At 40.0% G+C, this 13,547-nt stretch overlaps 1 protein-coding gene across 1 annotated transcript; it reads right to left on the minus strand.

Annotated features, from left to right (window-relative positions):
* Window positions 1-853: 853 nt before the first annotated feature.
* Window positions 854-12,039, minus strand: chadla (chondroadherin-like a). The gene is made up of 9 exons (XM_037540273.1): window positions 11,869-12,039; window positions 10,082-10,276; window positions 9,643-9,798; window positions 9,162-9,307; window positions 7,898-8,136; window positions 6,565-6,833; window positions 2,413-3,099; window positions 1,524-1,690; window positions 854-1,184 (listed from the first exon to the last, which is right to left on the minus strand). Exons 1-9 carry the CDS (start codon window positions 12,037-12,039, stop codon window positions 854-856), a joined length of 2,361 nt encoding a protein of 786 aa, XP_037396170.1.
* Window positions 12,040-13,547: the final 1,508 nt, after the last annotated feature.

Consider the following 13,547-nt stretch of genomic DNA (forward strand, 5'->3'; position numbering starts at 1 on the left):
GACTGTTACTGCATCAAATGGGGCCAAACTCCCTGCTGGGCAGTTTATCATGGTACAAAATGGATGCATTTTAGGATCTCCCAGTATTATGTTTAGTTTAAAAGTGTGAAAAAAAAAACATTTTCAGAAAAATCTGAAAATTGATTGACATGCTTTTTTATCATTTTAACGGATTGTAAAGCTGTTTGTTAAAATTTAGTTTAGCAAGGAACTATTTGTAGGTCACTGAGTCATTAGTATAGTACTAAATGTAAAACAGCGTCTTACAAGAGACATTTGATTATCACTATTTTTTAGAATTCCACACATTTTATACATCACTACTTTATACTTATACATACTGTACAAAATACTGTACAATAAAAGTCATAAAAGAGCATATTTATTGCAAAATACACCAATAGTAGCAGCCATGATGGCAGTTAACATTCAGTGTCCTTGCTGCATAAACAGTTATTGTATTGCACTACTGCCGTAGTAAAGCAGCAGACGAGAACACTTAGACTGAAGATGTCTCCTGTTTCTTTTCAGCTCTGAGAAACTTTCTCATTTTCTCTCACAGATGTTTTCACTGTTTTATATCTGATTCATCTCTCCCCAGCCTCAGCAGACATACAAGACATCTATAATCTCATCATTTTCTTTATATTGCGCTCTTCTGCATCCCTGTACTCTTTCAGCAGTCTAACAGTGCCGTGGAGACCTCATACTTTTACCATTCCTGAACAGAATGTTTTGTAATGAAAGTGGGGTTTAGGGCAAATCAGTAATCAGTGATCCATCATTAATACAGTATTAAGAGATGCTTTATTTCTCCTGAGACAATCTTCTGAAAGACTTTCTTCCTTTGGAGTCATTGTATCTTCTTGCTCTTTCTCTGTGCTGTTTTCAGAGCTGATTTTAGGGGTCTGTTAGGTTCAGCTACTGATGGTTTCACCCTTGGCTTGGTCTTGGCTGGTTTAGGTTTGGATTTGGTGTTGGAACGCTTAGTTGTGACTCCATTCAGTAGTGTGAGCTTGGATTTGGAGGATTTTGAGGTCTTGGTTAGGCTGGTGGAGTTGGTGATGACATGGGGTTTCTCAGTGCTACAGTTCTTGAAGTCCACTTCTCTGACACTCTGACCACGAAGCTCAGCAGGGTAACCACACGTTGCAGACACATTCAGACCAGCCTGCTCCATCCATCTGAGAGAGAGAGAGAGGATGGTTTGTTTTAGCAATTTTAGTGTTGCTAGGCACCACAAGGCATTTTTCCACCAGTCAGTGTGGTTTGGTATCATTTTCACTGCCAGTTGAAGTGGACTGTATCTGAGTACCTATGCTGAATTTGGTTACCCAAATATATTTTATTTTATTCAATATCTGATTACATTATTAAATAGACAACATAGTTGACCAAGATTTGACTATCCATATATATCATTTTTTGTGCTTAGCTTAGAATTTATGACACAATGAATGTATATAACATGACTGGTGGTCCCTAAATGTTCAGAAATTAGCCAGTATGTGAGTGTGTCTAACCTGCGGAGCGGCAGAAGATTACAGTCACACATTAGAGGGTTGTGGTCCAGTGTGAGGTGTTGTAGTCCAGTCAGATGTGAAAGGTCAGGCAGCTGCTCCAGCTGATTATCCTCCAGAGCGAGAGACTGTAGAGATGAGCCCAATCCAGCCAGAGCCTCCTGACTCAGCTACAGTGAGAAGCACAAATATTGGAATAATGTTTTTACATGTTTATATGTTTATATGTATATATGTTTGCTAAATTTCCTTCGGGATCAATAAAGTATCTATCTATCTATCTATCTATCTATCTATCTATCTATCTATCTATCTATCTATCTATCTATCTCTCTCTCTCTCTCTCTCTCTCTATATATATATATATATATATATATATATATAATAACTGTATTAAAGATCAAAAGATGAGCATGACGCAGCATATCAGCTTTTTCTAGACAATGTTTTCCATACAGCATAAACCATACAAGATATCAACTTAGCTCAGCATGATAATTGGGACAAGTGAAGAACAGGTGAGTCTGATTGCACAGATGTTCCATTTTTGGAACATTGTTATGTTATGTTCCAATTGTTATGTTGTCCTAGGAGCTTTTATTAGTATTTATAATTATGCTCTATAATCTGTAGTAGTGCAATTTTTTGTCCTTTTAATGTCTGTTGATGACAACGATCTCATTCAAATATGATATGATCACAGGTGTTCAAGGGGGCTGTGAGCCTTGGTATAAACATAGGTATACATGGCAATATATTATATTTTATTATATGACCTGTATTACATATCATTGCTGTCATACACAAGTTCCTCGTAATGGCTTTCGTTTCGTTTTTTTTTTACACTATTTGAGGAAGACATATTTAACTGTGTCTCACATATGCCCCCTACCTTCTTCAGCCCCTGCCCATCCAGGTACAGATGCTTTAGACTTCTTCCCACTGCCTGAAATGCCTTTGGACCAATCCAGCGAATTGGATTCCTTGAGAGATGGAGCTCAGCCAATAGAGGGGCATGGCCTAACAACTCACGTGGCACATCTGTAAGCTGATTTGCTCCTAGGTGTAGGATCTCGAGGTTTGTGGCAGGGTCTAAAGCCTTTGCTGAGACAGTGGAGATGCTGTTATTGGTCAGGTAGAGTCCACGGAGCATGGGGATTGGTTGGAGAAGCCCTGCAGGCTCCAGCTTCGTGATGAGGTTTCTCTCCAGGTGCACTTCCAGTAATTTCGGAATGTGTGATAGCGTAGCTTCAGAGGGGAAGTGGGTGAGTTTATTTCCATCCAGGTGGAGGTACATGAGTTGCTGGGCTCCAGCGAAGGCCTCCTTGTCCAGAGAGGAAATCTCATTGTTTGATAAGTATAGGTACATGAGCCCCTTCAACCCACGGAAAGCTCCAGCTTCAACCTCATGGACCTTACAGCCATCAAGGTGCAGGGACACCACCTCAGGGATGCCACGGAAGCTGTTGCCAGGGAGATAGTGGAAGTGGTTGCTACGCAGGTCCAACAAGTGGGTGCTGTTGGGGAAACCACGGGGGACTTTGGTGTGGCCACGATCTTCACAAGACACATGCTGAGCCTCAGGCTAACGGAAAGAGAGAGAAAGACAGATAGAGAAATAAAGCATAGAAAGAGAGAGAGAGAGAGAGAGAAAAAGCAGGATTCATGGCATTACATCACTTCAGGTTTGGCGAAACATCTAATTTGCACAGTAGATTTGCTTATGTATCAATAATAATGGATATCTATAAAAAGCCTGAGTTTTGTCTGTAGTTCTGTCCATTTTTATAGGTAACAAGATGTAATACAGAGCCAGAAACCACTCAGGTGAGTCTTTTTAGCCTTGTTCACACTTGGCATTTAAATGGAATTCTACTGATTTTTCAAATTCAGATGTAAAGAAAGTCATTCAGAGTAAATACTTTGAGGATATGGTTATGATGAAGGATTTTTTGACATGGATAACTGCTCAAATGTAGTGAAACTACACTTCTCTTCTGGGTTTTTACATGTAATGTTAAGAAAAGTTTATTTATGTAGCGCCTTCCACAACAGGTGTTGTGAGCAAGCCAATGATGACAATGGCAAGGAAAATCTCCTTGGCATTTGAAGGGACATTGACGCATGCCCACTATTTGCCTTTTGTGTGGGCCTTAGCAAGAAACACATCATGGTGAACACAGCAGTGATTTCTCACCCAAAATTCTGATTGAAAGAGAACAAGCTAGGACTAATCAGAGCACTGGGGTCTATTTACAGCTGTCTGACCAAAATCGAAGAAAAGAAGGGATTTAGGTCATTTATCTTGCCAATGAGCTGCCACTGTAGAGCTATACATGAACAAATGTACTATTTTAACCCACTGACTTCTTTTCACAGTAATCATAAAATGCATTTCCTGCTTGCTTTGGGGGTCCCATGGTTTTTGCTGTATGCATGTATTTCCTTCAATAACACTGACAGAATATATTTGGAAATGTGCATGGAAATGTGATTTACTAACCAGAAAATGAACACGATTTACATCCTTATTGGTGATCAAGCAGGTTATCATTTATAAAAGTATCTTTATTTTGACACTTGTACATTTTTTTATGTTAAGAAAAGGGAGGAGGGGGGTACAGCACCCCATCATTTCAGTAGTAGTTTAACGTAGAGCTACAACTTTTCACATACAGAGAGCCAACAGTGTTCTAGTCAATCTAATATTTATGATAGTCTATTTGATTATATGAATTAAAAATATTCAAGTGGATTTCCACAGGTCGTTGGGGCCTGCAGATCGAGGCAACGGTCCATATCTTAAATTTAATTGTATATATTGGTTAATATGCTTGCCTGCACATGAATCTGAAGACCGTTTGCTAAATTAATCAGCTCATATCATTAAAAAATATTCATTATTTTATTTGTCATATTACATCTTTAGTCTTTTGCACAGGCCTGATAGTTTTCTGGCGCCACGCCGGAATTCCGGCATACCGACGTGCCTGCGAGAAAAAAAAGGTTCTCCTAGTGCAGGGGTCGGCAAACTTTTTGACTCAGAGCCATAAAAGCAAAATAATTGGAAATTTATTTCAGTGAGAGCCACATAATATATTAAAACGACGACGACATCTCACTCTAGCGAACGGGGGAGGGGGGGGGGGTGGGGAGTGACGACGCCGACATGTCAGTCAAGCGAACCGAAACTAAATAGCGGACGTTTGTGATATTCCGCCCGAACATTTTTTTAAGTCTCAAAAATAATATACGTTAATTAAATTAATTATTTTCAAAAGCTGAGCCGCATCAGAGGCTCCGGAGCCGCGGGTTGCCGACCCCTGGCCTCGTGATCTGACCATAGGATCTGACGCTTCTCTTGATCTGACATGCGCTGACATGCGCAGGTTTCACTGTATACCAAGGCCTCGCCTACTAGTCATTAAGCCAGTCAGAAACAGGGGGGCGGGACTTGCTTTGACTAAACAAATTGATAGATTCAGTAGGAAATCCCGGGAAATACACGTGCGAATTTTTTTCCACTGTCAACGCGAAACGTATAAACTCAGCCATGGAACACAACTATATTAAGCCCGGGGAATATATATTAATATATTATATAATTAATATAATTAATATAATATAATATAGAAGCAATAAGGTATGTGACTAGTTAAAAACAGGTATGGATTCCTGAACAGGCCTGCTAGTCCCAAGAGTTCTGATAATCTGCACAAGCTTCTGAAATATAGGATTATATTGGGTTTGTTTATCTCATGTCTGAATGTTGTTCATGTATTTCAACAAAATTCAACACAATCTATCATTGAAGGAACTAATTCAAAAGCAAAAACTCTTTGACAGTAATGAAGATCAGGGTTATACATAGACATATATCTGCACCCAGGGGCCAACAAGTTATGTGTTAAGTGTGTCGCATACATAGCACCCCCACCCTGCTCACCTCCCGAGCAGAGAAAAAAAGTTCAGGCTCAGGAATTTTTCCCACTATCACCCCTGTTTGCATGAGTCTCTGTCAAATGCACACGTTTAAATCTAGCACGCTCCAGGACTCTTGACTTCAAGCACCATCCAGGATAGGCAGGGCCGGCCCTTCCATTAGGCGATATAGGCAAATGCTAGGGGCGCCATATGTCCAGGGGGGCGCTCACGTGCATGTTTTTTCTTTTTTTTTTTTTTCTTTTTTTTTTTTTTACAAATGAACAATTAATAAATATGAAAACAAACAAACTCCACATAATCATAACTTAATTGTTTAATAATATTAGTCAAATTAATTATTATTATAATAACAACATACAACACCTATCACCCGCCCCCGCGCGCTCTGCGCACCTCGTTACTGTTTCTCTGTGAGGAAAAAGACAACACCACAGAGTGAGTGACATCTCCCCGTAAAGATGTCTGAAAGGCAGAAGTCCTTTGGTGCCCAGGGCAGAAAAAGGAGAAAAGAGGAGGAAGAAAGGCAGCAAAAAACAGAGGTAAAATAATATGGTGAATTAGCCATGTGTATGTTGTACGGTAAAAGTTCCCTTCAGAAAAATAGTCACTAGCTAGCAAGTGATAGCGTCAGCTACCACCTTCCCTAAACTCATTAAAGAAATTTGAAAAGACCCCCCCCCCCCCCATTTTCACTAAATAAGCAGGTCTTAATCCTCGTTGATTAGAGACTCTCTACAATAAGCTTGTTCTCTGCACTACTTTATGTAAAATAGTTTTCAAATATTTTTTGTGCAGCACCTTTATATTTATTTATTGTTATACGGTTATATTTATAATTCATTTACTTTTTATTTGTTTCTTTAATACTGATTTTACTGTTTTACTGTTGTTTTTGTTCTAAAATAAAAAAAAACCTCAAAAACATAAAGCTTTGCAGTGTCTGTGTGAGTGTATAAACCTGATGATTGATGATGCAGGGGCACCAACCAAAATCTCGCCTAGGGCACCACATTGGTCAGGGCCGGCTCTGAGGATAGGCCCATATCTATATATGCTGTCTCACACTGAAAGCCTCAAATTCTCTCTCTCTCACTCACACACTCACCTCACACCGGCAGTTCTCAGGGCAGTTGTCTTTCGACTTTAGCTCTGTCGTGGTTACTGTCCTCTCTTCCTCCTCTTCCTCCTCTTCCTCCTCTTTCAACCCTCCAACCCGTCTCCTGCAGCGCAGGTCCTGCTCCAGCACACCTTCTAGTGGCTCGTCTGAAAGGTGCGGTGGTCCAGCGCAGTTTCCTTGCAGTTTGACCCCGCCATCCCGTGCCCAGACATGCAGGTCCAGCAGCACACATGTACACCACACTGGATTAGCTGAAATAAAAAGAATATTACAATAGCTGTTGTTGGAACAGTTTTTTTTTGTAGTCAACACCAAACATGTAGTGACATAAGACTGGAGGAGCTGAGGTTTTTAAAGCTGCACTATGTAAGATAAAAGGAATAGCTTTACTGAATCAGAAGAAAAAACACTCTAAAATATGGTGTGTGTGTGCTGCTACAAGTCACATGTAAACAAAAAGCTCTTCCTCAAGTTGCCTGAAGTTACATATTTCCACCAGACAGGTGTCCAAATCCCCCAAAATTTACATAGTGTAGCTTAAAGAGATAGTGGCTTTATTCTAAGTAAAAACAAATGAAGTGGAGGAAAAGATAAAGTGCCAAATTGTTACAATGCACAATTGAAGTGTTCTCAGAGTTTCCCTAGAGCCAAAAGAAGAGCCGAATGAATGTGAAATAACTGTGTTAGAATGTGTCAGAAAACAATAAGAGTTAACTTGTTTTAAAAGATCTTCAACAGTGGAGGTGGTGGTTGCTGCTCATGGTGGAAAGTTTTACCCAGTCATTTAGTTACTTAGGGGTGGGTGGGACAAATGACCTGGTTGTCATAGAAGGGGTTACCTAAGGGTGTCCCAATCCAGTGTTTGTTGTTTTTTGTTATGATCAAATTCGATTGATATATCCAATGATTTGGCTACCAATTATACAGTATGCACATAATGGTGTAAATATATGTATATCTTTTGTTTTTTTGGATGATTTTACAGTATGTGGAATACCAGGTTGTGGAACACCCACAACCCACAGTAGTGAACACCTTTAAATGTTATACTTTCTAATTGTGGTTTAAAACCAGAAGCAATGCAATGTTTCAGTAAAGCACAACATTTCCAGCAGTTTTATTTTTAGTCAGTCAATATTCAGATGATCCTTAACAGTAAATATGTCAAAGGCATTTTAACTTCTAAATCACATTGTACTTAAATGATTGTAACATTAAGCCTAACTCTACTGAATAAGCAGCCTGTATCAGTTACCAACCAACAATAATTTGGTGTGTTACTATAAATATTAAAAAACGTGTGTTGTGCTGTTACCAGTGAGGTTGATGCTCTGGAGCTGTCCAGGTCCTATAAGTGGTTGGAGGTAGTGTAGCTGGTTATGACTCAGGTCCAGGCAAGACAGGTGTGGAGAGAGAGACAGTGCTGCTGCAGAAACATCCTGCAAGGCCATGTGTGCCATAGACAGGTGAGTGAGTTTAGGCATTGACACACTCATCTCACCCAAGAACGTCATGGGGTTAAAGCTCAAATCCAGGTGAGTTAGCCCCACTAGTCTGAGAGAAACAGCAAGACAGGAGAACAGATAGAGACAGAGAGAGAACATTATCTTCAACTCTGGTGGTATATGCCTCTGACCACATAATGGGTTTCATTTTATTACAATTCTTCAAGAATATATTTGAATGTATTTGTATTCTGAAATCTCTAATGTTACATAAATTCAGTAGAAATATTTTGGTGTGATACAAAATTATTTCAGCAGTTACCACACCATTGTGGGAGCAACTACCTGGGCATAGTGGGAGTTAACTGATCATGGCAGGATGAGTTACCTGGTCATTGTGGAAAGTGTTACCTTATTATGGTGGGAGTTACCTGATCATGGCAGGAAGAGCTACCTGGTCATGGTGGAGGAGCTTACTTGATCATGGTACAAAGACTTACCTGCTCTTGGTAGGAGAAGTTACCCACTCATGATAAGAGTATTTACCTGATCATTTTGAAAGGAGTTACCTTATCCTGGTGGGAGTAGTTACCTGATCATGGCAAGAGGAATTAACTGGCGGACTTATTTGCTCATGGTGGGAGGACTTATTTGCTCATGGTAGGAGGAGTTACCTATTCATGGTGTGATGAATTAACTAGTAATGGAGGGTCCAGTTACCTTGTCTTGGTGAAAGAGTTACTTGGTCATAGCAGGAGAAGGTACCTGATTGCGGTTCCAGAAGTTATGTGATCATGGCAGGATTTATCTGATAATGGAATGAGAAGTTACCTGATCATAGTGGGAGGAGATCCCTGATCATAGTAGGAGGACTTACATGGTCATGGTGGGAGGAGTTTCCTGGCCATCATGGGGAAAGTTACTTAAACCAAAAGTTATTTGATCATGACTAGAGATAACTGGCTACTGTGGGAGAAGGGCATGTTGGGAGGAGTTCCCTGGTCATGAGAGGGAATTTACCTTATCTGGTGATAGTGGGAAGAGTTACCAGTTCGACATGTGAAATAACAGGTCATAGTGGGTGGAATTATCTATTCATGGTGGGATATGCCTTGTCATACTGAGAGGAGTTACCTGGTCATGGTAGCAGTGGGGAAGAACTGAAGCTCGTTGTGACTGAGACTGAGGTGGGTGAGGGAGAGAAGGCTGGCGAAGGCTTCAGTCTCAAGATTATTAAGAGAGTTATGGTTCAGAGGCAATGACTGTAGATTCAACAGGCCCTGAGAGACAGAAGAGGGAGAGATGTCACTTTAATTTTACATCAAGAAATGCATATTTAGACAATTTAACAAAATAGTAGTAATCTGAGGGGTGAAGATAATGAACATAGGGTTCAAGAGGTATAGATTTTTTCCAGTGGTTGAAAGTTTTTTTGGAATGGCACCAAATAAAACCAAGAAGAAGAAAGCATCTGTTTTGGAGCCCAATATATGAATATTGTGTTTGATTAAATAAGCCTATAAACCAGCACTGATGGTAGGCTGTACTTAATGTACCATTAAGAAGCTTTAAATGAAGTGTACTGGTGGATTTGAGAGAGTATTGGAGTACATACTTGAAAGGCCATATTGGGGATATAAGTGAGCTGGTTATGGGTGAGAGACAGCAGGTTTAGTGAACCCAGTTGAGAAAATGCTCCTGGCCTGATCTCATCAATGCGATTACGATCCAGCAACAACTGTTTCAGCGATGACAGGCCATCAAATGACTCCTAGAGAAAGAAGGAGAGAGTGACAAAGCAATAGTGAGAGAGAAAGACAGAGAGAGAGATGGAGTTTTCTGATTTGCAAGGGTAACTAGACAAACATACAATAGACTAAATGCACAGGACTAGTATATTGAATTCATATTAAACATTTATCTGAAAGCAGATTGGTGTTATATTGTTGAAAACATTGATTCCAAACTTTTGAACAGATATTCCAAACCTTTCAACAATAGCGTATATGTAGAAGAAAAACATATTTAGCACATATATCTTCACACATGCATACCTGGGGAAGGATCTCAATGTTGTTGTTGGTGAGGTCGAGTTGAACGAGGCGTGCAAGACCCCTGAAGGTTCCCTCTTGTATGGAGTTTATTCTGCAGCCCTTCAGGCCCAGGTGTGTGAGGTATGGTGTGTGTGTAAACTCTCCCCGCGCCAACTCCCCCAGGTTGTTCCTCTTCAAATCCAACTTCACTGTTATCTGTGATGAGATTGTGATCATTAAGAGGCTGGTATTGAGAAGATTCCATATTTACACTATATCACTATATGGCCAAAGGTAAGTGGACACCGTAACATACACATCTCTAAGGACTTGTTGAACATCTCATTTAAAAACCTTTGTACGTCAGCGCTCTGTGAGACCATTCTATAAACTTGTGTAAGCCACCACTTTGCAGCTGAGCTGCTGTTGCTCCTAGATGTTTTGACTTCACAATAACACTGCCTACAGTTAATTAGGGCAGCAGAACTTTGACCAATTACTGAGCTTTACACTGGTTACAGCAAGGGAAATCAAGTGTTCAGACACTTTTGTTTTTGCTATTTATTATACTTCCAGTGTACACGTCCACTTTAAAATGTATGAATTCATAAGCATACTCACATATATATGTATTACATATTTATATGTAAAGCATATATAAAAAATAAATCAAGTTCTGAGTTGATAAGACCACTTGACTTAAGGTTTGGGCCAACTGGGAGAGCAGAGAGAAGCATGTAAAGGACTCGCAGAATGCTGTGCACCTCTCGACAGCCTTTACTTAGTTAACTAAAGTGGGTAAATGTTGGCTGTTAAGCTGAAATATGTTTTTGGTTTATTCTGTACTTTTGTGTGGTTTCTAGTGTTATGAAATGTGTATCCTGTTTATGTTGCATTTGGGTGTTGGTGACCTTCCCCTATTCCCCCATGTGTGAGTAGTTTCTGTTCTGCTGCTCAATAAAGAGCATTTTCCTTGAACAGAAAATGGCAGACTCTGCTTCTTTTTTTCTGTGCCGAGGCTACAATATTTCTTTATTTATTTTGTTAATTTTTACCCGATTTTCTCCCCAATTTAGTCGTTTCCAATTCCACCCGCTAATTAGGACTATCCCAATCACATGATACTACCAACACTAGGAGGGTGAAGGCTAGCACAGGCTTCCTCTGAGTCCTGTGAAACCAACCACTGCTTCGTTTCGAACTGCCACTCACACAACGTCACGGGACAGCCGAACATGCTCGGAGGAAAGCGCCAACCGCCAGATCTGTTACATCAGCTAACAGACACCTGCGCTGACTATCATCATCATCATGTTGAGTGATGGGAGGAGAAGGGCGGCCATCCTACCCACCCAGAGAGAGCGAGGCCAATTGTGCTCTCTTGGACTCTCAGCTATGGGTGGCTGTAGCATCACCAGAGGTCGAACTCTGCTGATATCGGTCCAATACTGATACTGGCATTGGATCTGAGCTATCTCTACTGCCAGTGTTCATCATATAGATATTGCCTGGATGTATACTTATTTTTATGCACCTGTTAACAATGGCTGAGACTGAAACACCCATTAAGAAGGGATGTTCACATACTTTTGGCCATATGGTGTGTCAAAGAAGGTGATGCTTTATTAGAAATCCCCAACTTGTAGTTTCGTCTTGGAATTAGAGACAGCATATGTATAATTAGAGTACATCTATATATTGCACCTATAAGATAACTGGAGCATTTAATGTGGGCAGAGAGGGGAAACACAAGGTAGGGCTTTCTAATAAAGTGGATGGTGAGATGGTAAGAGAACAGTGAAAAGAACCTCATCAATGGTGGCAGGGACCTGGGTGAGGTTCTTCCCTGTGCACGATACAGTGAGCGTTTTGCTGTCACAGATGCAGACACGAGGGCACTTCCCACATTGTGTGACTGCGGGCAACAAAAGCAGCACTGTGGTCGGCCACAGGATGGCCACAAACTCCACCAGGTGCATCTAGAAGCAAAAATGAGCACAACATGGATGTCAAGTGAACTGTTTCTAAGTAAATAATTCATATTTTACTCATTTATTTTATTTTTCCTTAAAAAAAGGCCTGCCGACAGGGCCTGGCCAGTTGGGGGTTAAGGTCAACACCTTCTTCTAAGACTCTCCTACCTCACAAAATTCAGAAGCAAAAGAAAGTTTGAGAAGCAGAAGTGAGTTTCCAAATGCAAAATAGGATAATCACAAAATACGCTCCAAAAAAAAACAAAGCAAGAAGTGGCATAATGCTAGCGAATAAAGTAAGATAAGTATAGAGTAAATAAACTGAACATCTTTGGAAAATGTCATTCTTATTATCTATTTCTGCAGCATATTTTCTACATTTTAATTTTTAATATTTTGTTTGTGTATTTTATTATTTTATTTAAAACTTTTGCCAAGAAATTTATTCCATAAACACTGTGGCTGGAATACTAAAATACAAAGTATTTATCCATTAATATTTCAGGGAAAGACTGCTGGGATAGGCTCCAGTACCCCCCTGCGACCCTGATGGAGAAGCAGCTTGGAAAATGGATGGATGGATGGATGGGATTTCGGGGAAAGTATTACAACATGGTCATAGTACATCATAAGTCACAACATGATAGCAGTTCGGTCTGAGGTCATTTTTACTCTCAGCGCAGGTGATTAATTTGCAGATTTTTTCTACGTTTACAGACAATATAGTTACCTGAGTTGGAGAGACAGAAGGAAGGGAAAAAAGAGCCAAAAAGGAGAGAGTGAAGAAGAGAAAGACCCTCACAAAGAAACCCGCAAGGAAGACACTTCCAGGTTAGTTTAAAACATGAAACATCACTTGTGTTAGTGATTAATGCAAGCGTAGCTCAGCTCTGCCACTGCTAGCAAACATAATAACTGTATAAAGTATCTAAAAGTATAAAACTATCTAAGTGAAGTGCAGCAAAGCAGAATGCAGCATTAGTGGCATGTGTGTTAAAAATGGTCTGGGTTTGAGTGAGACCCCTGGCCTGAATCCCTTCCCTTGTCTACTATAACACCAAGGTAACACATTTCTCAGTAGAGTGAATACGGCCGGGCAGAACTATGGATCATTCATCCTGCATATCCCTGTAATAGGAAACGTCTTACTGACTAAATAGGTTAAAACACTTCAAAATGTGTTTTATTTTCTATGTAGCAGGACATTGGTCAAGGTAAGTTTCAAGTTTCAAAAATGTCACAGTGAATGAAAGCTGTTAACATATGATCATTCATGAGTTTAGGTTATGTTATGAAGTTCCAACCAAATCTTTTTTGAGAAATTAACAACATTAAGGTCTAAATGCTGCACCAGAACTTAACAGCTTTAATATAAGACATTTTACAACCTCTCATTCTGTCTCTAACCTTAAACATCTTAGAAAGAGGAATATATATACATACCTTTTGTGTGGCTCCTTCAGTGCTGCAGAAGTTGAATGACTTGAGATGCAAGAGAGAAAGTCAGAAAGAGG

The sequence above is a fragment of the Pygocentrus nattereri genome, chromosome 1 (assembly GCF_015220715.1).
Source record: "Pygocentrus nattereri isolate fPygNat1 chromosome 1, fPygNat1.pri, whole genome shotgun sequence".
Classification (NCBI taxonomy): Eukaryota; Metazoa; Chordata; class Actinopteri; order Characiformes; family Serrasalmidae; genus Pygocentrus; species Pygocentrus nattereri.

Excerpts from the sequence above, each read along its gene's own strand:
- chadla (XM_037540273.1), bottom strand. The coding sequence starts at position 12,039 with ATGCACCTGGTGGAGTTTGTGGCCATCCTGTGGCCGACCACAGTGCTG. Across the intron at positions 8,137-9,161 it reads CCCACTGCTACCATGACCAG|ACTAGTGGGGCTAACTCACC; the intron begins GTAACTCCTCTC and ends TGTTTCTCTCAG. Across the intron at positions 1,691-2,412 it reads ATGGGCAGGGGCTGAAGAAG|CTGAGTCAGGAGGCTCTGGC; the intron begins GTAGGGGGCATA and ends TTCTCACTGTAG.